We start from the raw sequence: 26,845 nt of genomic DNA on the forward strand, positions 1-26,845 counted from the left end.
GGACGCTACTTTAACCACAGTGACCACCATCTGGCACCGCAGCTGTGAGATCATAGCCCGGAGCGGCTGTAGGAGTACCACAACAGCTTTGCCACCAGCTCAGAAGGAGACTTACATGGTAGAGCATCACATTGAGACGGGGGAGGCCACACCTGTCAACCTTGCCGCCTGTCCCTGGCCAGACAGGATGCTGCCAAGATGGTACTGAAGGAGATGTGGGAAGCGGGCCTGACTGAACCATCAGACAGCCCCTAGACGTTGCCAGTTGTGATGGTTCCCAAGAAGGATAGCAAAGAGCTAGTTTATTTGTTTGTTTATTTTTATTTTGTATTATTAAATGTGCACAAACAAACCCATGTGAGTGTGTCCCTTGTTACTATACATTTTATATATATATATATATATATATATATATATATATATATATATATATATATATATATATAATATTTATTTTACATTTTAAGTGTTAGGTTTGCAAGGTCTTTATAGGGGTCCATGTTTTAGGCATACCGGCCCTTACCCCCTAAACTTGAAGCAGTTGCAAATTAAAATAAAAACATGTATAATAAAACAAAAACACATTTTATAAATACTATAAATGGGATGGAGGTGGTGTAATGACTGGGCACTCTGGATTAAAGGAAAAAAAAGGATTCACATGGAGGACTGCAGTCATCTGATGGTGAGCAAGTGTAATATGGTGCTCAGTTGATCCACTATCATTAAAGGGACTAGACCTCTTGACCGGAGGGTTGTGGGTTCAATTCCAGGTGGAAGACACTGCTGCAGGTAAAAACCCAACTGTATAAATGGGTAATTGTATGTAAAAAAAAAAATGATATCTTGTAAAAATGAAGTCGCCCTGGATAAGGGCGTCTGCTAAGAAATAAATAATAATAATAACCTGCAGTAAATATGTCTCGAGCAGTGTTTGGGGTTGTTTTTGACACGAGGGTGGTCCTGTCGGCTTACGCCGACGACGTGCTCCTTGTGGCCTCCGATCCGGTCGATCTGGAGAGGATGCGGAGCTGCCAGAGCGTTTACTCTGCCGCGTCCTCTGCCAAGATCAGCTGGACCAAATGCTCCGGGTTGTTGGTAGGCCCCTGGCGGGTGGACTCCCTCCCTGCCGCGCTCCAGCAGTTCCAGTGGAGCGCGGACAGCTTCAAATACCTGGGAGTCCACCTGAGCCCCGCGGAGACCTCGGTCGCAACCAACTGGGTGGAGTTGGAGGACAAGGTGGCTGCGAGACTGAGGTCGTGGTCGGGTCTGCTGAAAGTGGTTTCCTTCAGGGGCAGGGCTCTGGTCATCAACCAACTGGTGGCGTCGATGCTCTGGCATCGACTCACCGTCCTGAGCCAGCCCCCTGAGTTTGTGGCCAGGGTCCAGAGGAAGCTGACGGACTTCTTCTGGGCCGGAAAGCATTGGGTCTCTGCGGGGGTGCTGAGCCTCCCTCTGGCCGAGGGAGGACAGGGGTTGGTGTGCATCAGGACTCAGGTGCACACCTTCCGCCTCCAGACCCTGCAGAGATACCTGTACGCGGACCCGGCCCCGCAGTGGTGCGCGCTGGCCTCCCTCTTCCTGCGCCAGCTGCACCGCTTGGGCTACGACCGGCAGCTGTTCTGGCTCGACCTCCCGGGGATCCGTCTCCCCGAGCTGCCGGTCTTTTACAGGGACCTGCTCAAGACCCGGAGCATGTTCGACATCGGCCGAGACGCGGTTCCGACCGAGGGGGAGGAATTCCTTCTGGAGCCCCTGCTGCACAACCCCCATCTAGGTGCGCAGGCATTGGAATCCCCCGCGGTGCGGAGCCTGTTGATCTCGGCCAAGGTGACCAGAGTCTGGGATCTCCTGGATCACCAACGCTCAGTGTGGCTGACTCCCGAGTCGCTGGTCGCCAGGGCGACTCGGGGGACCCTCAAAACGGCCCGCCGAGCGATCCGGGAGTGCAAAGCAGCTTTGCACCCAGACTCTGTCGGGTATCTCGAGGGGGTCCTCAGGACCGGGGAGCCATCGTCCCTCCCTACCCCCGGCTCTCCGGTCCTGCTGATCAAACCAAAGGATCGGGCTCCCCCTCAGCCTCCCCTCGAGAATCACCTGAGCAGGATCTCGCAGTTCTCCTCGACCCCCCCTTCGTTCCGTGTCGAGGAGGACCCTGTACGCGATGGCGCTCCACACCCTCCACTTCCTCGCCCTCGTCTCCCGCCGAGACACCGCTTGGCGGGAGCCCCTCCAACCCCCGGAGGGTGAGAGTCCCCAGTGGGAGGCTTTGTACTCCCCGCTGGTCCCCAGAGGTGCTGGGGACCTGGGATGGAGGGTGCTACACGGAGCGCTCGCGTTAGGAGGTCCTGCGTCACTTCACCGACTCGGACCCCGCCTGCCCTTTCTGCGGTGAGTCCGAGTCGGTGTTCCACATTTATTTACTTTGCGCCAGGCTGCAGCCATTCTTTTTGTTCTTGAAGAACCTCCTGCTGCAGTTCTGGCTGCATTTTCCCCCCACACTTTTTATTTTCGGGCACCCTGTTCGAGGCTCCACCAGGAAGAGGGACCTCCTGGTGAATCTGCTCCTGGCTCTTGGCAAACTTACCATCTACAAGACCAGGAAGCGTAAGATCACCGGGGAGGGTCTCTTTGACTGTGGGGCCATGTTCAGGGCCCTCCTTCGTTCCCGGGTGGCGTTGGAGCACGCCGGCGCAGAGTCCACTGGCGACATGACGGCTTTTGTCGACCAGTGGGCTCTGGGTGGCGTGCTCTGCGCCACCCCCCCCCCCCCCTTTGTTTTGAATATTTAATTTACCCACTGGCTTAGTTAACGGCCGGTTTTTGTTGGCCCCCCCTTTTTGATTAGGGGATGCCAAACTGAATCTGCCAATAGGCAGCCGACGCAGTTTGCTACCGGCCTTTAAATAGGCTGTGCCCTTGAGCAAGGTACTTTACCTTGACTGTTCCAGTAAAAACCCAACTGTATAAATGGGTAATTGTATGTAAAAATAATGTGTAAAAAATACAAAAAAAATGTATTTGTATGTAAAAATAATGTGCTCTCTTGTCACAGTTGTAAGTTGCCCTGGATAAGGGCGTCTGCTAAGAAATAAATAATAATATAATTTCTGCCTGCTGACACAATGGTGTCAATAGCATCTTCCTTTATTTTAAATGTAGCATATTCATTATTTCATGTTCTCAAAATGAAAGTAATGTACAAGAAACCTTAGTTATTTTATTTGTATACATGGAATGGAACAATATCAATAAGCCACCCTACACACAACCATTCACTTATAATATTTCAAAAAGTTGTAAAGACATTTACAAAATGTTTTGTGTGTGTGTGTGTGTGTTTCCTACCATTGCAGTTAAATTCTCCAGTCGCCTGCAGTACTTTGTTCCTAACATGACGATCACCATCGGGGCAGAGTTGGCCTATGTGAAAAAACGTAAGAATGGCATTATGTTCTGATTCATGTTGATTAGAACAGCGGGGATTTGTTTTCCACGAAAATATGCTTAAAACGTGGCATGTAATGGAAAAATGTTGCAGAGAGGAAGACACTTTAGTCGCATTGTGAATTATAAAAACGAATGTACGTTGGTTACTAAATAAATACATTAAAAAAAATTAAAAAATAAAACATTGTTTACTGCAAGTCTGGTTACTACTGTACCACACTGCGTGGGACCTCACATCTAAATTACCTGGAACTTCCGCTTCATTATTAGACTGGAGTTCTTCTCAGGTACTGCGAGAGCGTCGGTACAGTGGTCGTCTCACAAGTCTCAGGAAATACAGTGTTTCACGCTGCAGCTTTTACATTGCTCTTTATATCAAAAAGGCGTGGACGTCGGCATACTTAGTTCCATGGCCAGTTTAACACACTTTGAGGAGCGTGTTTCTTTTGGTAAGTGTTTGCTTAAATACTATATGTCTCTTTTTATATGATGCACATAACATTGACTTACTCGCAGGGAAACCGAGCCCCTCACTAGTTGTATATTCATTCTATAATCTGCAAAGGCGCCGCTCAGGTGAAAAAATAAAGCAACCCGAATCAAGCACCGATTTGCTAACAAGAAACCATAAGCAAGTATTAATGTAAACCCGATACTGCAAAGAAAACAGTATAGTAACATATTGATACCTAATCTCACACATCGCAGATTTTCGGTGTGTAGAGGAAATATGGTTCCACCTATGGTCGTATTTTCGTTTAGTATAGTGCTTTTTGTTTAAAGTTATTGGATATAGAGTTTTGTCAATGGAGCATGCAACCACACAAAACCAGTTTATATCTTTGGACATGCCGTTTCTGTTTTTAAAAGTATATTTTCAGAGATGATTAGAGTGAGATTTAGGAATATTCTACTATACTAAAATGCATTTTCATGTCCTTTCTTTTAGGAATGAAACTGCTAAAATTGATGTCAAAACAAATATGACTGAGACTCACTCCAAATGAGAAAGACTTGATATTTCTGTATATTTAGGGCAGCTCACACTCACCTGGTAAAGGTTCACATAGGTGTTTTTATTAAATTTATTTAAGATACCGTTTTCAAATTGTAAGATTGGGAAGCAGAAGCAATTGCAGACAAGTGGTTTAAAAATGTATATGTTACATTAATAGCATTTGGGATTTTCAGTTTTTTAACATGATTATTTGTTAATACTTGTTTGCTTTGACATCTTTTGTGTTGTGTGTATTAATAAACATCTTGTGTAACAGCGGTATTACAGTATATTGGTGTTTCAGATTGAAAATGAAAAAAGGAAGAGTTAAGAAAAGAAAAATATAGTACCTGAAGTGGCCAACATTGTGCCACTGGCTGTGTGTCGCTGTACAACTTCTATTTACATTTGTCATAGTGACTCAACAGGCTTTGCAAAGCTGTACACCTTCAGCTGTGCCCAGACAATGCAGTATATTTCGGGTTTGTTCATTCAGCCTTGTGGATTACAGTAGTAGTGACTGAACCGAAGCTAAAATATAGTTATTACTGTCCCAATAAATGCAAAATTTAGAAATACTGCATTGTGAAACCAGTGCAATGGTACAGACAATTACTCTGAAAAACCCGAAATAAATCTAATTCAGAAGACACTGAGAAAGACTTCTTGTCAAAACATTTTAATTTATTAAGTTTATTTTAGTATCTACATTTAGTACAATTGAGTATTTTAATAGTTGGATGCTATAAAACTAGCAAAATGTTGCAGGTATGTGCAGTCATTTTATTGTTCTAAATAGTTTCGTTCCAGTTGTTTACCATTCAGGAGGTTTGCCACTTGCTTCAAAGTAAGGCCCACTGTATGTTTGTAACAGGCTGGCATGGTTGGTTGCAGGTGGTATGCATGCAAAGTACTGGACAGTTGTGCCATGGTTTGCTCATTCCACCCACATGTCATCCTGAGGCCTCTAATTTAGAGCAGTGTATGTCATGTAGCATGATAACCTAATCCATCACGACCCACCTGGACAAATCAAAAATAGAAATGCAATTACATTGTCAATAGGGTGCAGGGCCACCATAAGTAGCTAGGATGGCTTTGATTAAAATGGTGTTTAAGTTGTTCTGGAGAGATATGTAGCTGTTCCTCAATGATGACTGTCTCTTATGACTTCAGCGAAGTTGAGGGTAGAAATGGAACCAAAGCCTGTTCTCCAGCATTGCCCATCGAGTCTTTAATTTGTAGTCTCTTCCTAATGAAATATAAGTTGTTTCTGTCGCCTTGGATTGAGTGTCTACAGTCCGCACACTTTCAGGTCTGACAGATATGCTGTTTTGCCCCTTGGTACTGGAATGGGCTTGCAACAGGGCGTTGCAGTTTTTATTAGGGGATACATGCCAGGGGGTTCCATTATTATACCAAGTACTTATCATGTGAGGGACAGGCCATTTTTATAAGATGCTTGTGCTGCATATGACACATTTTTCTGTTTTTTGTACATAACACCCCAAGTCACAGTTAGCTATCAGCTAAGATATTCAGGTGCTGAAAGTGTTAACTGTTTTGCCTACCTGCCAAGGTAATTTTAAATGGCATGCACATTTTTTTTCCTGAAATATAAAAATTCCCACTTCAAAGAGCCATGGCATGTGAGAACATGCAGAGAGCTATCTGAACAGTAGCTTATTAATCCAGCGTTCAGTAACAACATGAATAATGCTATAGTAGCTTTTTTGTTTAAAGTTTGTTTTGTTTACAAAAAGTTCTGGCAATGTGTATTTTGTGCTGAGTGGACCCCTCTTGAAAATGAGTTGTGCAATGCGTTCCTAGGATTTAATTTGGCTTTGTAGGAACTACAGTAGTCTCTGCGTATAGGAATACCGCCTAAGGGAACATCCTTGTGGTGAAACAGATTTTTCCCATTGTAAATGCTGCGGCTAAAGGAACAGGAACTTCGCATAAAAGAATTCCTTCTTGGCACCGATAGCGATTCGTTCACAACGGGTACTGTACTGTTTTGTAAACTGATAACTAATCATCATCCAACTTAAATTATTATTATTATTATTATTATTATTATTATTATTATTATTATTATTTATTTCTTAGCAGACGCCCTTATCCAGGGCAACTTACAGTCGTAACCAAAAATACATTTCAATAATCACAGTACAAGTAATAACACAATTAGGAGCAAGATAAAAATACAAAAAATATTAAAATGCAGTGGTGGTTGGCAGGGATGGGGTTAATTCCTATCCCTGCCAATACATGTTCCCAAATTAGGAGGCTGTGTGGTCCAGTGGTTAAAGAAAAGGGCTTGTAACCAGGAGGTCCCAGGTTCAAATTCTAGCTCAGCCAGTGACTCATTGTGTGACACGGAGCAAGTCACTTAACCTCCTTGTGCTCCGTCTTTCGTATGAGACGTAGTTGTAAGTGACTCTGCAGCTGATGCGTAGTTCACACACCCTAGTATCTGTAAGTCACCTTGGATAAAGACGTCTGCTAAATAAACAAATAATATATAATTGGTGCTAATTGGGAATAGCCACATGATATAAAAAGGGAACTTGGTGTTTACCGTTCTGGTGACATGCTTCACCATTTTGTTAAATAATGTGCATGTCAGGAGCTCCTGAGTGGCTCTTAGCCGGAGACTACTGTAGTAAGAGGAGTGTAGTTTTCTTACTTTCTATTTGTAAAATCTTACACTTCATAAAGATCCATACACTTGATAGTGAAACTTTCCAAGTGATATGCTTTCATTTTGTAGGGCTCTCAAAATAAGCATCAATCCACCGCCTAATACTATATTTGCGCCGCCTGCTTTATTAAATATATTAAGATTATTTTGGGGTATTATCATTCAGTCCATTTGTTGTCGTGTTATTGATCTATAAGGTGATATATAGTATATAATAGCTATACATATGCACTGGGAAAAAAGCGTATTCCTTTTGTTGTGGTATCGTCAAAATATGTACCCAGGTGCTTGTGAGAGATATTGGGGGTCCATGTATAGAGGCTGTATGCCTTTAAGAAGAAAGGCGTGATGGGATATCACTGAACACTTGTCAGCTGATATACAAATGCTTAAGTGCAGAGGTGCTGGATTATTACACTGTGGTTTCATGCAGTTATGATAGTGACCAAACGTGTGTGAATACTGTTGTGTAAAAAAATAAAAAATAAATAAATGGTTAAAATGAACAGTTGCATTAAAAAAATGTAGAACAGCAAAAAACAAAAATAGACATGCATTAACAAAATGCCCTGAAAAATTCAGATAAAGAAAACAATTTAAATGAAGCAATAAGCGCAATAATTAAGCTAAAAAGGAAGTAAAGAAGTTACAGTTTTCTTTTTTTTGTGAACTCCAATAAACCTACGTTATCTTTCCCCAGTCAAATCGTAGAGTGCCTAAATAAGCACGGCCATTTACCATAATAAAAAACAGAAATGAAAAACAAAGTGTAGAACATAAAAAGCGCAACCACGAAAGACAACACATTATTCAAATTCTTTGTCGTATTATATATTTAAGGTAAGGCAAGTCTATTTTTCCGTTAAAAGTGCTCCCGGCTATAATGTTCTGCCGCCCGGCTGTACAGAATTCCTGGGGAGAACGCTGAATTACAGTGTAGGTACAGTATGCAATTAAGGTGGTATCCAGTTTTTTGTGTGATTACTGTTTTACTAAAATACCAGCAAAGCACACCCAGCAGGGAAATAAAAACAAATATAAAAAGAGGATAAACAAATGGGAAAAGATCAAATGAGAGCTCTGTATGGTCGATCTATGTTCTCTTAACCTGTCAAGTCATTATTTATTTATTTATTTTGTCAATTTTTGACTTCTTTTATTCAACACACATTAGAAGAAAGGCGATTTCTCGTAAAGTTTGTTGTTTGCAGTTAAAGAGCAACTTGTTATACCGATTTATGTGTTGCATTCACTAGGGGCAGTGTTTTGCAAGGGGACAGTAAATGGCTACACACTGCTGTACAAGGTGTACTTAGAGAGAAGATATGTTTAACAGCGCTGTTGAACCCACTTGGGAGCTTTTAATGTGCATACAGAGTACATCTAAAAAAAGAAAAGAATTGGGTTGAGCTTGATAATTGATGATATCATCAGGCTAGTCCTGCATCATACACATCCACAATGCATTATCAGTAAAGAACTTCCTAGAAAATATTTCTCATTAGATGGCGCTGTAATGTTGTAGGCTAGCAGGTCTGTTTTGATTGCTGGAACTGTGCAATATCAGCATTTCACACAAAACAGGAAGCTCAATAGCCAACTCAGAACACAAACTGTTTGAAGTGGGAAACCAACTCTTTTTGTTTTACTGTACGTTAACTTCTGATAGCTAATTCACAACAACCCGTAGCCCACAGTTTTCTTTTTTCAGTTTTTTTTTAGGTCATCTGGAACGTCACACACTAAAAAGAGATAGAGGAAAGTATTACTAAGACCTACGCCTGGCATAGTTTCTATTTCACACTTATCTATGAGGAACATGTTTTCATAGAATTGTACTATTTTTGAGCTTAATTAGAATTTCTGCAAGTCTGACAGAGGTGAATAAGCACTCTTTATATAGTACAGGTTGATGCTTTTAAAACACCATAAAGAGGGATCATAAATATGCTTTAAAGAGCAACTTGATATGGCTGTGAAATATCAACCTTACTGATGTATTCTTCACTGTTTAGATCCCCTTTGTGTATCATTTCTGTTTCTGTCATCACATACTAGTGAAATTTAAAGCCCTCCTTTAGCCTCGGTAGAGCTCTCCAACCTGTCTTCTGTCTAAGAACAGCTGGTTCACCAGACTGTAAGCATAAACCCTTTATGGACCATGATCGTGTAAACACGATCGTACTGAAGTGTCATTCTGGGACCGTGAGCGGGTAAGCACAATAAAAAAAATCAATTCAATTTATTGCCTTAGTGGGCCATCATACTTTGCCGTACAGGTTGGAAATGCATGTCATTGGATAGGGGAGGGATTGGATTCTTTTTTGTGTGTGTGTGTGAGTGACGGTGTCACGGATGGCTGGACGGGTGACGTCAGACCAGGAAGTAGACAAACAGAAAGTACTTTGGGTGAGTCGCAAATGCGCGCTTTCTTTATTAATAATATAAATCAAACAAACAAACAAACATTAACAAAATAAGACACAGGGGCCAAAACAAAAGGTCTATACAAAACTCATAAACATAAACGGCACAGCACAGAACAGAAAACACATTACACTAACCATTCCACCAGACGTTATCACCTTATTTATAAACCAGCCACAGGATTTTAAGTCCCTGCCTGCCGCCCAATACACCCCCCCCCACACACACACACACACACTACCCCCCCCCACACACACACACACCGATGCTTTGGTAGAGCTTTCACCGTGCCATAATAACAACACAAATACATTAAACAATAACAATAATAATAATACAAAAATACTGCAACTCAACCCAGGGTTGGGGTGTACTCCGTCAGACAGGCATTCACATTTTAGAGGGTGGAGAAAGTTTACAGCAGCGTGCAGAAACAAAACATCACAGGAACTTGTTTAGAGACAAGAAAGAAACAGGAAAACACTGTAAATCCGATGCAATAAAATTATATGATAACATTTATCCTGTCTCATTTGTTTTAATATATATTTTTACAGCATTTATAAATATCAAGAAACGAGTGGATATAAACAGATAGTGTTTCATTAACTAAATGTATATGTAACGTTTTTTCCCTTATTACTCATAATACTGGAATGAACTATTGTTTATAAGAAAATATTTTGAGAAAATAATCGAGAGCAGTGTCCATTATTGCTGAAAAGATCTTGAGAGCAAACTTTTTCTATGGCATTGCAGTTTGCTTATAATTGTTAGCATTTTGTAATTGGCGCTATTTATTCTGTTGTTCTTGCTGTTTGTAAAATATTGCTTTGATAATCGAATATTCAGTGTATATGTTTATGTACAGGAATTGATATGCACCCAGTAATATTACCATTTCCACTACAGAATTTAATTTCAAGATGGCAAGACAATTAGATAAATCACTGTTGACAGACATACTGTCCGTGATTCAATTTATATAATAGGTGTTCTCAGTATTGTTTATTTTTTCAAATTAATATTCAGTTCTAAAGCATGTGTTGTGTTTATTTTTTATAACAAGGCTCTAAATTCATAAAATCACTCAGGTGAAAGAATGCCTTGTATTTTGCCCAAACATCAATATTTTTCAACAACACTTTCAGGAAGTATTGTAAGTTCCTCAGGTCATAAAATGACACATGTTTATACATTTCTCTTTGAAAACACTAAGTGGAATACATAGTCAAAAAAAATACTTAAAAAAATAAAACTAAATATTAAAAATAGTGTTGAATAAAAAAGAGACATTTGTATGGTTTCTGAAGTAATTTATAATGTTCCCCAGTGTTCTGACAACAATGACACCAATTACAAGATGTTACTGGAAAAAAAAAAAAAAAATTATAGGAAGAGCGCCAAATAGAGCCAAAAAAAAAAACCCATGGGTCTGGGGGAGCATCCCACTGAAAAACGCTTCATCCTTAAAGGGTTAACCTGTCTCCCCTGCAACACTTTGCCCCTAGTGGATATAAACATTGTTGAAGATGAAGAGATTATTGTTAAGTGTGTTAGATATGCATCCTATTATGACATGTTTTGAATGGACTTTGTAGTTAAAGCGAATTCCAATAGGTGCCTCAGGTATCATTTTTGTTTAAAGCAGGTGATGTCAGCCATACCAGTTTTGAGAATATACCACAGCAGAAAGAAACTCAGTATTGTACAGTTAATGTCATGAATGGATTTTCTTTGTGATGTGTTGTAGCATTCAGTGGGCAATAGTGTTATAGAGTTATGAAGGAGTGTGGCACAAGCAGAAGTGAAATGTGAGCTCCTGAACAGTCTATAATTAAGGGATAATGGCCTGGCATTATTTGAACATCAGTGCCATTATATCTGTCATACTACAACTTTGTACAGTTATTTATGTATTTATTTATTTATTTATTTATTTATTTATTTATTTATTTATTTATTTACCTTACCTTTGTTTGAGATAATCACTGTAGTATACTGAAAGAATCTTTTTGAGAGCAGTGCTCCAGCGTTCTCCACATGAAACGTTTTATCAGTTTTAGAACATGCTGTCATGTCTCAGTCATGCTTTTTTTTGACATGCCATTGTTGAGAAATAGAATGGATGACCTCCATGATGGAACAAACAATGTCAAGAAACCACCTTCCACTTCATTCTAGATACAGAACTGTTGTTGTATCGCTGAGTCACCCAAAGTGATTGATTGAATGAATGAATGAATGACGCATGTATTTAGGCACACCATTCTTTAATGTCCTCATTGAGATGTTTTGTTGGATTTAATGCATTCTTCACTAACTGCAGTTGTTTTTTTTTACATGGGAACTTTTTACATGGGAAGAAAATGTATTTCACTGTTTTCGTGGCTCAGTCCATTAAGCCCTGGGATTAGCCTGGTTGTTCTTTTTATGGACACTCCATAATGTACCCTTGGTGCTGTGATGACCAGAAATGGACACTGTACTCCAAGTGAGGTCTCAGCCATGCATTATTTTAAGTCATTTTAATATTCTCCTTAGATATATTTTTTGAAAATGTGCACCACATACTTTGATAACGGTTGTCTAAGGTCCATCCACTGACAGTTTGTAATTCATGACTAGAGCTTGAAGTTTTTGGTTTTAACCAATAATAACTGAAAAAGACCCATTTAGAAAATTTATTTTTATTTTTTTTAAAACTGATAAACCAGGGTTTTGGCAATATCTTTTTTAATAATGTCATTCATTCACTACTCTTTCTACATAAAGAAAACATCTTTCAGAAGGCAGGCAGTGTGAAAAGACATTGCTACTGGCCAATCGGCAATTTTTGTGACCCTACCTATAGAATACACTTGTTTTGAATGACTTGTGAGCTGAAAAAAACAACTTGTAGCTGAAAAAAAAAAAAGAAAAAACTATAGTATATTTTGTTATTTTTTAGGACCAATAAGGTCAGGACCAGTCATTATTTTAAAGTTAGGTTAACATTTATATTTACAAAATTAATTTGTGTAAAATTAATTATAATAAAATTAATTAAACATCAGTATTACAATTAATAAAATAATTCTAATTAATACAAAAATACCTACTGTTTAAAGGCTAGTTAACTGGTTAAACACTCCTATTAGCATTAAGTTTGCTTTGCAGTGTAATAGTGTTTGCCTTCTAATTGTTTGTATAAAGTTATTGAAGGGTGTGGCAGGGTGGAAGCCCAGCCGATGTAATGTGTGGGTGTGTTTGTGGAATATTGAGTTGGCAGGAAGGGGGTTCAAATCCTCCCTGCCCTGTGGGAATGTGGCGGGGGCCATGAAGTGAGTTGAGTTGAGAGGTTGGAAAGCAATGTGGACAACGTGTGAGCTGCAGCAATAGAACTGTAACATTGGAATCTGTCTGCATCCAGCTGAATTATAGTTATTTCTTAAACACATCCGAACCCCAACATTACAGTGGGGCGTAAAATGAAATACTTCTCACAATTCTCAATGCATCCAGAGTTCTATCTAAATTGCCTGAATCCTAAATGTGGACATCCTCACTTCAACACAGTATGTTAATGTTTGTATATGTATTGGTAAAATGTGCATGCAGTTTATTGTACGAACTACAAATTTAGTGAGTGTTTATTTTTAATAACCAAAAATAACCGATTTTGCCAAATAATAATAAAAACCGAAAAAAACACCCCAAACTCAACAAAAAATAAAACCCGAAAAATTCAAGGCCTACTCATGATACACCCATGCAGTTGAGGCATATTGTTGTTCAGGATCATGTATTGTACCATCTGTGCCTGGTGGTTTTGAACTATTGCAAATCTTCCCTTTTTCGTTCATCACGCAGATTCAAAAGGAATACAATTTGGTGACTCTCCAACCCACATCAGTGGTTGTAGATTCTCTTCTGTGGTGCCTGAGGCAAACCAACCTGGGTTTCTGATCTCGGTAGCTAAGAAGAGAGATGCAAGAATATGTTGTAGACATGTTGTTGATCTAAATACTACTGCTGTTTAATAATTAATAAAGGGCCCAAGGTTATGAAAATCAACATCCAACCATGCATGTTGTTCGGGTCAGATCCCAATATTGGTGTCTATTAGACCTAACTAATTCACTGACACTTGTATAATAGGTGCAGAACAAGGTATTAAACTTCAGTGAATACAAACCACAACTTCCTTTGACCCAGTCAGGTCCATTTATAAGAAATACTCCCTTTTCCTGCTGCACGATTAAGCAAGATCTGTCTGTTTTTCTGTGCACTCATTTCCCAAGGTGCCAGGTTAGGTCGTGAGAAACGTTACATTGTTATTACAAAACTTATGACAAACGTTTAATTTGCAAATGCCAGGTGTTTTTTGAAAGTCTGTGTTCAGGTGTTTAATCTGAGTTCAGGAGCTTCTCTTCAGTTCTAATTGCCTGCCATGGACATACTGGTTAGATCGCTTATGCCTTGGTTCCACTGCTTGGCGCTCCTGGCTACGGCGGCCCACAGCAAAAAAACAGGGTGTTTCTACTGCTCACCCAAGAGGCTGATTGCGGCTTTCTGATCAGCTTTTGTATCTCATACTTGATCTAGCTACAAAGGAAGTATGTTATCATGTAGTCAGGAGGTGCATGTAGAGAAGATACCGACAGGGTAAATCACGCATATAATATTTTCTTTATTCTTTTTCTTTAAGCTTTATTGTATTCAGCTAAAGTAGAGAACTTTGTTAAATTGAACAATGTTCATCCTGCTTCTCACAAGTCTGAAGTCACATTGCTTTTTTATTAATTATAAACACAATGACCAGGGCCGGCGTAACCATATAGGCAGAATAGACGGTCGTCTAGGGCAGAAAATTGAAGGGGGCGGCATAAACGGTACAAAATTACATTTTGTACTTCACATTTCTTTAAGAGTAAAATGTTCAACATCTTAGATCACTGTTTCTTGTTCTGAAAAACTTATTGCAGTGGTGTTGTAGTCTGAAATCTGGAAGTCCTGGAACGCTGGTGGTGGTGCGGTATCAAGTGAAATCTGGTCTCCCCTGGCAACAGGCTTGTGGTTGCTAAGCAAAGGACGAATTGAAGTTCCTTGCGTATTCAAATGGGCGGGGAATTATTGGGTTTCATTTAATTACCCTGATAATGATTCTTATAAAAAGATGTTGCTAATACAGGCTACTCGAAACGTTTTACCGATGTTATATCTCTGAAATTTTCCGATGACTGTCCTGGAAATCGTTAGATTTGTAGCTAGTTGCTTTTGACAACAAAAAGTTAGCCCATAGCCCTTAAAGTCACTAGATTTGGCGAGAAATTCGCTAAATTGGCAACACTGCTTGAAGGCGCAGAAAAAAAATATTAGATTTTCCCACGGCTTATTATTGCCTTTACACAACAAGGAAAAGAGATCGCTTCATCAGTGCCCAGGCACTGAAATTGGTGTCATTTAAGCATTTCATAACATTGGTAAAGATTCTTTAAATTATTTAAAGTTAATTCTTAAGTCAAGGATCTGCCTATAGAAAAAAGCACCGGAGGATTTGCTGTGCACGATTTTATGATCAGTAACCTACAAGTTAGATAAAAGTTTTATAATAGTTAAGGAACACAATACGGTATGGTACAAATAAGGTACAATGAAAATACGATGTGTTTGAAGTAACCTGCGTATCCTGTATCAATTGTTATTTATAACTCCAAGCTCATGCATGGTGGTAGAATCCATTGATCATAAGTATTGTCATTGTAGAGCTGACAGTAGATGTCACTACCGTTTGTAATCAGAGTGATGATTGTTTGAAGTTGTATATAGTTTTGTGCACTGAAACGCTCTTTTGATTTTGGCAGCTAGCAGTGGGCATTGTGTATTTCTAAGTGCCAGAACCCTCAAGTGCACAGCCCTATATTGCCAAAATTAGAAAAGGATACCTGTATCCAATTAACTATTCACAAGGTGCTGCTGGTTCTTACTTCTATAAAGGCACTGACTGATCTAGCTGATTTAGCCTGTACAGTATATGTCCCAGTGGCAGGCAACCTGAACTAAAGAGAAGCTCATGAACCCAGGGGAAACACCTTAACACAGACTTATAAAAGAAAATAGAAAACATGATATTTCAGTAATTGCAATAAGAACCACACAAACAACACAACAAATATAAGGGGACAAATGAAAATGTAACTTGAAGCTACTTACTCTTCAGTATTTAGAGGTAAATTGCCACTAGGAAGTTGTTTTATTTGTCGATATGCTGCCTTATATGTTGAGCTGCAGACCAATCATTTTTGAGTGTGCTAGATGCTGTTGTATTTTTGGGAGGATATTTCAGGATGTTTGCTGGTGTACCACAAATAGGAAACATGGAGTGATATAATCTGCCAATAATCAATGTAAAATACACTGTAGTTAACAAAATGTATCTTGCATTATGAAACCCCAAACTGTGATTCAAATAACGTGAAAATCACTATAAAAAAGATGATAGATACTGCTATTAAATATTGTATTTGACGTATTGTTTATTAAAAAAAAACAAAAAAAAACACACTGGTGCCTAGATATACTGGTGCCTAGATTTTGTTGAGCGGTGACCTGATATTGTTGTTGTTAGTTGTTTTGATTGAACCTTCACTGTTTAGCACATACTGTACTGTGCAGGCATTTGAGTAACAAGGGAAAGCAAGTTTGTGACTCAAATGTGAGTTTTGAAATGAAGTTAAGCAGCTTTACACCATTCTAACTGAGAGATAATCTCTGGGGGAGTGAGTGACTATCTATTTTGTCTTGGGCTTAACCTTTTAAAAACACCACATGCATCTCACATTCTAGAGTTGTGCGTGTATCAGGAGAGACATGTGTTTCAAGGTTGTCTTGAAAACCTTGGCAAATATGGAGGATATCAGTCCAAATGTCTGTCTGTCTGTCAGGCACGCTTACATTTTAACATATATCTACAGTATATATCTACAGTAGCTTCAGTCCTGCTGAGAAAAGAAACCTGGCCTTATCCGATCCACAGACACTCAACCTGTTATACTGTAAGGCTTTGTTGTTTGAGTTGTTGCCATTTCTGTTTTGTGGAAGTTACAAGTAACCTCTTGCCAAAAACCCTGTTTTCTTGGTTTCATTTCTCCTTTTCTCTCATTCCCATGGGGGCCCGGCCTATGCTATCAAAAACATTTTTTTTCAAGGATTTGCTAAATGCCTATTTTTGCTGATTTTTGACATTTCAGAAATATTAATACATTCATTTTTTTTTGTTTTTGTCAGCAATTGCAATTTACTTTTGTTTGTTTGTACGTCCCAGCATGGAGTATGTGCTGCTTCCCCTCTTGAATTAACTATGTTCTTTTTTTTAATATACTGTATGTATTTATAGTTTGATTTATTAAACAGAGCTTGAAATTGTTGAACTGTTGAGGACTTCTGTTGGTTTCCTTTACATTAATGCCAAACACTAAATTATTTAACACTAAAAAAAAGGACACTGTTTTATAGGGTCACCTGATATCGCTGTACTATATTACACACAGTTTTTAATAATGGTGCAAACTAGGGGTTTTAATCGATTTAATGATTAATCACACCTGTGGGTGATTGATTTAAAAAATAATTGATCGATCAATCTTGTCTACCTGAGAGTGGTATTGAAAAACAGCGCGTGAAAAATAAATCTTGAAAAATTGTGGAGGGTACTTCCAAAGACCTTGGCAAAAGGGCAGGAAGCCATACCCAATATTTCACAATGTCTCAGAATGAAGAAAATAAGACTGCAAGTAGTTTGTATGCAAATGAGCTCATTTGCATATACACTCCAGATTTAGCTGGCCAGTTAAATATTTAGCTAAATGTTAAATCTTGTTAAGAGGTTTAAGATTTAGTTAAATATTTAGCTAAATGTAAAATCTTGTAATTAGATTTATAAATTATATCTGAATGTACACATTTAAAAAAATATTTATTTTCACAAAATTTATAAATATGGGGAAAAAATACAAGATTTAAGTTAAATCTGGAAAAAAGACTTGTTAAAATATTACACACATGGCACCCCATATGCATAAAGCACCATGTAATCAGCGCTATATTTTTTACACAAAAAAAGGGTAACATTTTTAAACTATAAATAGCCTGGCTAAATGGCAGTCGGGAGTTCAGTTCGAAGCGACAGACAAACAAACAAAGTGCCAGAAGGAGATCGGGTCGGGCGAGGGGAAGAGAGAATGGGCTCGCCCCAGGTTCGGCTGCTGGAGTGGGGCTGAAGCGAAGCTGAAACGGCTCATCTCCCAGAGAAAGCCGCAGCTCCTCTCACAGCAAAAAAAGTAAATGCATTTGGAAAGATAACCATGTAATAGGCTTGTGATGGGGTGCTAGCTCGCCCCTATAAATTTGTGTTTTGTTATTGTTGTTATTTTTACTGTTTTCATTATGTTTTTGTGATTCTTGGTTTGTTTTGGATTGGCAGGGAGGGGGTTAAATTCCTCCCTGTAAAATACATGTGAGAATGTGGCTGGGGCCTTAAGTGTTTAATTGTTAATTATTAGTTAATTGGGCTCAAGCCACAGACTATAAAAGACAGCTGAAACCCTTTGTTAGGGAGTGGAGTTTTTTTGGGTGAGTTTATTTGTTGGTGTGGTGTGCTGTGCTGTTTAGTTTTTTTGAGAAAGAAACTGTAGTGAAGGCTAATGCCCAGCCTACATTTCTGTATTTTGTTTAAACCTTTTGTTTGGGCCCTTGTGCCTATTTATTTGATTATTTTTGTTTAATAAAATTTCATTATTTTGCCCCTTCCACTGTCTCTGAGCCTCAAACCTCTGTCATCCTGCCACAAGGCATAATATTTATTTAGTTATACAGCAGTGTGGAGTAGTGGTTAGGGCTCTGGACTCTTGATCGGAGGGTTATGGGTTCAATCCCCAGTGGGGGACACTGCTGTTGTACCCTTGAGCAAGGTACTTTACCTAGATTGCTCCAGTAAAAACCCAACTGTATAAATGGGTAATTGTATGTAAAAATAATGTGATATCTGTATAATGTGAAATAATGTATATTGTGATATCTTGTAACAATTGTAAGTCGCCCTGGATAAGGGCGTCTGCTAAGAAATAAATAATAATAATAATAACAATATAAAACAAATGCTTTTTTCCAGTCAAAATCTCCTTCCACTTCCTAATCGCAGACACTCAGTAAGGCAATGCTTCGGCAGGGAGTAGGAGGGTTCAGGTTGCTCCTCCAATTAAAACCAGTGATCAGACTACTTCATTGCCATTTCTAGTACTATACTGTGTGTGGTTTAGCAGATAGAAGTTCGTAACAGAGGTTTGTCGCCTCTGATGAAAAAAAAAACTCTGGACATCTCCAATTAAAACCCATCCTCTGCTACTGCTAGTACTACTGTGGTTAATGAGTTTATAACCGAGACTTGCCTCCTCTGAGGAGCCAAAACTGCTGTTCAATATAGGAATGTTGAATCTATGGTTTTAGTTAAAATGTATTTTTTTTCTTGCATTTTACACAGTATTATATATACTTTTTTTCACCTTGAAAAAATATATACTGTGCCGGATTACAGATCTGGTACCTTTTGTCTGACAGGCGAGATTTAGGCTATACAGTTTGTAAATTAACCATATTTAAAAAAAAAAAACATAAATAAATAGAAAAATGTATCATTTATTGTTGCAAAAAAGACAATGTACAATAAAAAAACCCTTTCCTGTTCCATTAAATGAATGACAGAAGTGTACTGTAACAATATGTTTTAGGATACTAGCGCTCTTAACAACTAAAAATGGTGTTTGCCACTAGCTTGTGAATGCCCCACACACATAGTTAAGAATTTGATGGCCTGCTTTACAGGGAGTGCCAAAGCTGGTTTGTCAGCATTCACTTCTCTTCTGGATTTGCAGAACCACACATAAGAAAATCATATTAGTTGTGGTTTAGAAAATGCAATGGGCTTGTCAATCTTCATGCCAAAATGACAAACTATTACTGTGAATCATTCCCAATTATATACAGTACACCAGGGGTGCATCAGACGAAAAAGAAGGCATACGCAGTCGTACTAATCAGAATAAGATCAACCTTCGTAGTCAAAACCAAAACGATGCTATAAAATATAAAATAACTCTGCGTTCCAGTAAAACTACTTATTGGGAAGGGGGGCTGGGTAATGCAGTTCATGCTCTTCCTCAATATAAGTTTGTACAGTACAAATCCACTTTTATGTAATTATCGTCTCTCTTTCAGGCAAAACAGTTCTTTGGTTCTTCAGGTCTGGTCCAGGATAGTTCAAGTATTTATTTTACTATTCACAGGTATAGTAACTATAGGACAGTGAACTTCTAAATGTAGTTTCAATATGAGCTAATGGTGATTGAATATCTAGTGACACTATTGTGTTTCCCAAAACACAATAATCAGTCACAGTTTTTACATTATTGCTATCATGATTAATCATTTGCCAGTAAAATGTCAAGCCATCCATTTTGTGGTATTGGATATTGGATCGAAACAATCGATTTATTTTGTATTTACCATGTATCTTGACGGTTTTTCAGAACAGAATTGGAGGTTTCAAAATAAAAGCTTCACTTTAAACTACTAAATACAAAAAGAAAAAACAAACAAACGTGTGTTCATTTTAGTTAAGATACCCCCTGATGGACGTTTATATTACTCTTGAACATCATCCAGTAAAAGTATGTACATGAACAACAAACTGGAGACAGTGTTGCTCTGATTACATTTTGCTTATTTTTCTGAAATGACAAACTTAATTAGCTTGTGAATCCCAGTGTGGCTATCCATTATTATCTTAGCCATTGTAACTGCAGTCAAGTGTTCATATAGAGGAGACACTTGGTCATGGATTGTGTCATACAAATAAAGAAATACTCTAATCAGTCCATTGGCAAGGTGACCCACAGTTTATTTTTCATTTCTGGTAAAGATTGAGCATGTCTGCCAGATGAAACCATTGGCCAGCTGAGACACAATCTTGTTTCCATTTACCAGACTTGTAGGACTCGAATCGGACTCACTCGAGTCACGGTCGCAAAAGACTATTTTATTTTCTGTTTCCAGTCCCGCTTCCCCTAAAACTGTGTGTGCAGAAGTGACTGTTAGAATAAGACAAGGTGGGTCCCCAAGTGGCTCATCCAGTTAAAGCACTGGTTCGCGTCCAGGCTGTGCAAAGAGGACGAACTTTGAAGGGGTCATATGACCTGCGACAGTGGTGGCTTCTCTCCTCGCCTCCACTTGTCTATTTCAATAATAATAATAGCTACAAAACCTGAGTCCACTTACTCAAATTTCTCTCGTGCTATTCGTTGGTATACCCCAGCATGTCAACCAACCCGAAAAAGAGACCCCCACTGCACTCTTTCTTGCCGTTCAAGGAGAAAAAGAATAAGACGGACCCGGACCCATCCGCCATTATAGAGGCCTGTATGACGCAGACTCGGCAGTACTTCAAGCACCTATTTTCACGCATCGAACGCAGGTCTTGAAACCGCCGCCGAAATTACTACCTTGTAGAATGAATTATTATTATTATTATTATTATTATTATTATTATTATTTGTTTATTTAGCAAACGCCTTTATCCAAGGCGACTTACAGAGACTAGGGTGTGTGAACTATGCATCAGCTGCAGAGTCACTTACAACTACGTCTCACCCGAAAGACGGAGCACAAGGAGGTTAAGTGACTTGCTCAGGGTCACACAATGAGTCAGTGGCTGAGGTGGGATTTGAACCAGGGACCTCCTGGTTACAAGCCCTTTTCTTTAACCACTGGACCACACAGCCTCCTAACTTTGAATTCCTAACTTTCACCCAGGAATTCCAGGCTCTCAAGGCAGACCTGATGGTTCTCCGCTCCTCTGTAAACCACAATAAGAGAGCAATTACATCTTGTGAAGCTAGGACTAAGACCAAAGGCTCATGATCGTTTTACGATGTAATTTTCAACTTACGATCTTGGACTTTGGAGGGGGGGGAGTGAAACGGGGAGGATATCTTATTTGAAAGCTATCATCTCTGGCAAAAAAGTGGCTTTTATCTCGGTGTAAGCCAAGGTTTTATCATGATGTCTTGAGACGTATATAATGAAATTAATCCATCGTGATCAGACAGGCTTCATTAAGACCCACCTGGCTTCTGATAATGTCCGCCGTCTGCTTCATATTTTGCATGCTGCCACAGATGTTCCTGATCCCGGTGCAGAACTCTCACTTGATGCGGAGAAAGCCTTTATCGCTTGGAATGGGATTTTCTTTGGTCTGTTTTGGAACATATGGGACTGGGCTCAGAATTCGTTGACATGATCTAAGATTTATATGCTAATCCCTCTGCGTCTGTGCTAACAGGAAATAAATGTTCTTCCCAGTTTACCGTCTCCAGAGGCACTCACCAGGGTTGCCCCCTGTCACCTTTGCTGTTTGCATTATCATTAGATCCGCCAGTCGGAGCTCTCTGACCCTATCACTATCAATAATACCCAACATCATATCTCATTATATGTGGATGATGTGTTATTTGTTGAGAATGTTCCCCGCTCACTTCATCACCTTTTAAATATTTTCGATAACTGAGTGGATAAAAGCAGGGCTGACCTATGTTCTCCGGGATCGGTAGCCCGTCCACCTCTGCTCTGGATTGCTCAGTGTAAAAGCAATTCTGGCTGTGTGGGGACCTGCGGTGAGGAGAAAAAACATAATTGGACATTCCAAATTGGGAGGAAATATAAGTAAAAATAATAATTGGTCACTGTAAATGAAAAAAGGACGGGCAGTAGTAGCGACAGTAGAGCACGGGCAGTAGCAGCGACGGTAGAGCACAGGCAGTAGCAGCGACGGTAGAGCGCGGGCAGTAGCAGCGACGGTAGAGCGCGGGCAGTAGCAGCGACGGTAGAGTGCGGGCGGTAGCAGCGACGGTAGAGCGCGGACGGTAGCAGCGACGGTAGAGCGCGGGCGGTAGCAGCGACGGTAGAGCGTGGGCGGTAGCAGCGACGGTAGAGCACGGGCGGTAGCAGCGACGGTAGAGCGTGGGCAGTAGCAGCGATGGTAGCAGTAACGGTAGAGCGCGGGCGGTAGCAGCGACGGTAGAGCATTGGCAGTAGCAGCGACGGTAGAGCGCGGGCAGTAGTAGCGACGGTAGAGCGCGGACGGTAGCAGCGACGGTAGAGCGCGGGTGGTAGCAGCGACGGTAGAGCGCGGGCAGTAGCAGCGACGGTAGAGCACGGGCAGTAGCAGCGACGGTAGAGCACGGGCAGACATACAGCAGGTGTAACAAAAATAATAAATACACAAATGCCAAGCGAAACACAGTGGGTAAAAACAGCTAAAAATAAAAGTTTGCCAAAAAATTAAATGACTCAGCCGTGCTCCCACTAAAAGGGATGTTCCACAGCAGGAACATTTTCCCTGACACACACTCCAATAAACTGGGTGGGATTTAGAATCCCCCTAAACTAATCCTATTTCTGTAGGTTGCACTTATGACCCCGGTTCCACACACGGTGGTCGCGTGCTTAGTTCACTCACCCTGGATATATATATATAGAAAGTCGTGAGGGTTCACAGCCAACCCATAGCCTTTTTTTTTTCTCCAGCTTGCTGAGAACCAGGAACTTTGCAGCTCCTGTTTTAATTAACACCTGGCCACCTTCCACACCTGTCTTATCAGTGAGGGGATTCTAGCCCTAGCCCTGTCGTATTTAATACAAACTTAATTTCATTTCATTTCAACAAACTTATTTTATAAAATTGAAATTAAGCAAAAGTATACTTTACATGTGCAGGGCCTGAGCCCTTCCATAGGACCATTTGGGCACCATTATGGTAATTGATCTGAAACTCCTTATGTTTTATGATGCATGAGAGGTTTTGGGACAACCTTGTCAGTGTGGTTTGGATTGGCCAGTATAATCAGTCTTCTGATGTTTTTAATCCTCCAGAAAATGTAACAATGTGTGTAACAAGTCATCCTGCTTTACGTCTTTTGCTTTCATGCTTGCACTAGAAAAGGGCTTTGAAACAGACTTTAACATTTTAAGTGTAAAAAGTTGACAGGATGTTAACAATGAAAAAATCAATTACAGTACATTATTTAAACAGTTGTAGCAACACATGGGGACATATAATGCTATATTTTTTCAGAACCCCGCTACTTGCTCTCTAACGTGGTACAATTCTACACGCAGTGACTGAAGGCTTAGCAAATTAAAAAGGATAGCCCACATATATGATTGAGATAATACACATTTAAACTGGCACAGTGATAAATGTGGCTGTATGTAGTGCTTAAAAATGTCGGCACCTGCAGCAGCTGATCCGCCTGAACACAGTGTATGCCTAGCAGGCTTGTTTAGGGATGAAAGATAATTAAGACCACAGTTACTGTTCTTTCAGTCCTCGACTCTCCCTGTATGATTTGAACAGTTTATTTTTCTTTTGGCAGCATTGTTTATCCAAGTTTTTTTAAAAGAATTAGTCAAATAGGAGGGTGGGTGGCTTGGATATGTTCTATGAATAACGAAAGCTATTATTTTTTGTGTATTAACTGCTTGTTGTTGCTTAATGGTTATACAAGTGCCTTCATTGTAAGGATACAGTGAATGCATAAAACTGGAATACATTGTTTCTGGCTGGTCGTAATCACTGGAAACCTTCATACGTAAGTTCAAAATGATCAATTTAAATTTTAAGGTAACATTTTAAGAAGCAAAGTCCAATAGAGACGTTTACTAATTAAGTAATTACTAGAAAACTTGGATGGCCATCTGAATACAAAAAAAAACAAAAAAAAAAACAATGAGTTACAAGCTATCACATTTTTACATACAATTACATTATTTATTTTTACATACAATTACATTATTTTTTACAGTTAATTCAAAACATTATGAAAGTCACTTTTCAGTCAAAACTGAAACTAAAATCTGCTTCTGAAAAAAGGGGGAGTGGGCAGTGTGGGAGAGGGGGCTTACCCTTCTACAGTACCAATAGCATTTCTGGAAACTTAAATGGAAGAAAGTGCACTGCAGACAGGCAGCAGCAAGCGGAAAATACAGAGGAGATAAAAGATAAAGAGATTAGCCTGAATTAAAATAAAATGAAGCACAAGAAAAAGAACACAACAGCGAATGTAAAGGACAAACTGACAGAAACAGGGAAATAACAGCTTGTGGCTACAGTTTTAAAGTAGTTGATAACATTTGGCAGGCCATGAAAAGCTATGATGGGAGCACAAAAGGCAAAAGAGAAATGAACCAACATGAAGGTGAGCGAATGGTGGGTTAATGTATAGTATATGTAAATATCTGTGGTACAGACTAAAGATGACAGTTTTTACTGTTGCTTATATATATATATATATATATATATATATATATATATATATATATATATATATATATATGTCTTAGACATGTTGAATTTTTATACATGTTGCATTATGAGCATCAACAATTTACTCAAAGTCTCCACTAGTGTTTTCTACTATTATAACAACCTTGACTTGCATAAAGAAGGCAATACATTGAGTGAAATAGCTCGCATCACTCGTTTTTCAAGGTGTGGTATTTGAAGCATAATCAACAAGTACAGAGAAACATCTGTAATTGACAAACCCAGGACTGGAAGACCCAAAAAGCTGTCTAACAAGGATGAGGAATACTTGAAGATAATATCCTTAAGGAATAGAAAGAAGACAAGCGTTCAATTGACAACAGAACAGGTGCCGTTGTCCATCTCAACAGTACGAAGGTCACTCTTGACTAAAATGCTAAAATATGCACAAGAACATAGAAATTGGATTATGGAACAAAGGTCAAAGGTGCTTTGGACTGTTGATGGGTGGATAACGACATCTGTGCCTTCTGCCAGTTCTGTTCATGAAAGTGCTGAAAGTGGCACGCATGTTTAATGATTATAATAGACAGATTTTATTTATTGTTTTCATGCTGTTTAACTTTAACAAATTCATTCAACAATCATTTATTCATGAATAAGTTATTTAAATTACTGTTGATGTATTTTTTTTAAAGGAAAACTTGTTTGATTTACTAAATGTTTACTCCAGTGCATAGTGCTGGACCCTCGTATTAAAAATAGCTTGTCTGTATGTGTGTGGTCATTAACTCCATGAGAACATCAGTGATTTCAGATAACAATGTCAAAATCAGACCTCGAGGGATGTAACTCAAGAAAGGTCAGGTACATACATCTGGAAAGAGCAGTTATTTGCACAGTGGTTTGACAGACAGCCTGGCAGAGGGATTTCCTTAAACAACAAAAACGCTGTACTTTGTCAAAAGGTCTGGAAGGAAACTCAGTACTATAGTGATATTAAATGCAAATGTGAGTGATGTTGTTAGGGGCTGTCCAAAATTAGCAATATTTTCTGAAAGCGTACAAAGCATGTGCTGGTAGGGGGAGTGGGTCAAGGGGCAGTGTATGCTTTTTGATAAAAAAAGAAAGGTTTTATATAGCTTGCAATATTCCCATGCCTTCCTGCAAAAGAACTGTAGCCACCAGAAATGTTATTTTTGTCGCAGTTCATGATTTTAGTTCAGAAAGGATCCTCTACACGAGAAGGTATAGAAGGCAATGTAGCATTAGCAAGCTCTGGTTTATTTTTGTGTTTGTGTACAATATAGGCTAAAGTAAGCCAGTCAAAAGTGAACATTTTCACTTTCACTATGGTGAGTAATTACATTTGAAAAACATAGGCCCTTCTGGTGCATTTTAAGTACACCATTTTTTTTGTTTGGGGGAGGGTTGAAAAAGAGAATGCTATATACACTTGCAGGTTACTTTCAGCTTTACATATGTTGGCTTTTTTTAAAATTATTATTATTATTTGTTTATTTAGCAGACGCCTTTATCCAAGGCGACTAACGGAGACTAGGGTGTGTGAACTATGCATCAGCTGCAGAATCACTTACAATTACATCTCACCCGAAAGTCGGAGCACAAGGAGGTTAAGTGACTTGGTCACGGTCACACAATGAGTCAGTGGCTGAGGTGGGATTTGAACCGGGGGCCTCCTGGTTATAAGCCCTTTTCTTTAACCACTGGACCACACAGCCTCCTATTTTTTTTATTTTTCAGTATATATTTATGGAACATACTGTACAGCAGTAAAATATTCCCCCTTTTTAAATAATGTAATATTCTCCCTGTTTCTGTATATCAGGCTCACCGCATACCCACTCAGTGGTAGATGACTCATAAGAAATAACAACTGTCCCCACCT

At 39.3% G+C, this 26,845-nt stretch overlaps 1 protein-coding gene across 3 annotated transcripts in view; it reads left to right on the forward strand.

Annotated features, from left to right (window-relative positions):
- Nucleotides 1-3,418: 3,418 nt before the first annotated feature.
- The window catches only part of LOC117402582 (ectodysplasin-A receptor-associated adapter protein-like), a 35,875-nt gene continuing 12,448 nt past the window's right edge, over nt 3,419-26,845 (forward strand). For 2 of the 3 annotated variants that reach the window (XM_034003892.3, XM_059023826.1), the window contains exon 1: nt 3,419-3,899. In XM_034003892.3, coding sequence (XP_033859783.1) covers nt 3,860-3,899 — 40 coding nt within the window. In that variant the 5' untranslated portion in view covers nt 3,419-3,859. Of the gene's footprint in view, nt 3,900-24,562; nt 24,869-26,845 lie in introns of those variants that run through there. The other variant, XM_034003891.3, reaches the window with a different exon arrangement.

This window comes from Acipenser ruthenus, chromosome 5 (assembly GCF_902713425.1).
Source record: "Acipenser ruthenus chromosome 5, fAciRut3.2 maternal haplotype, whole genome shotgun sequence".
NCBI lineage: Eukaryota > Metazoa > Chordata > Actinopteri > Acipenseriformes > Acipenseridae > Acipenser > Acipenser ruthenus.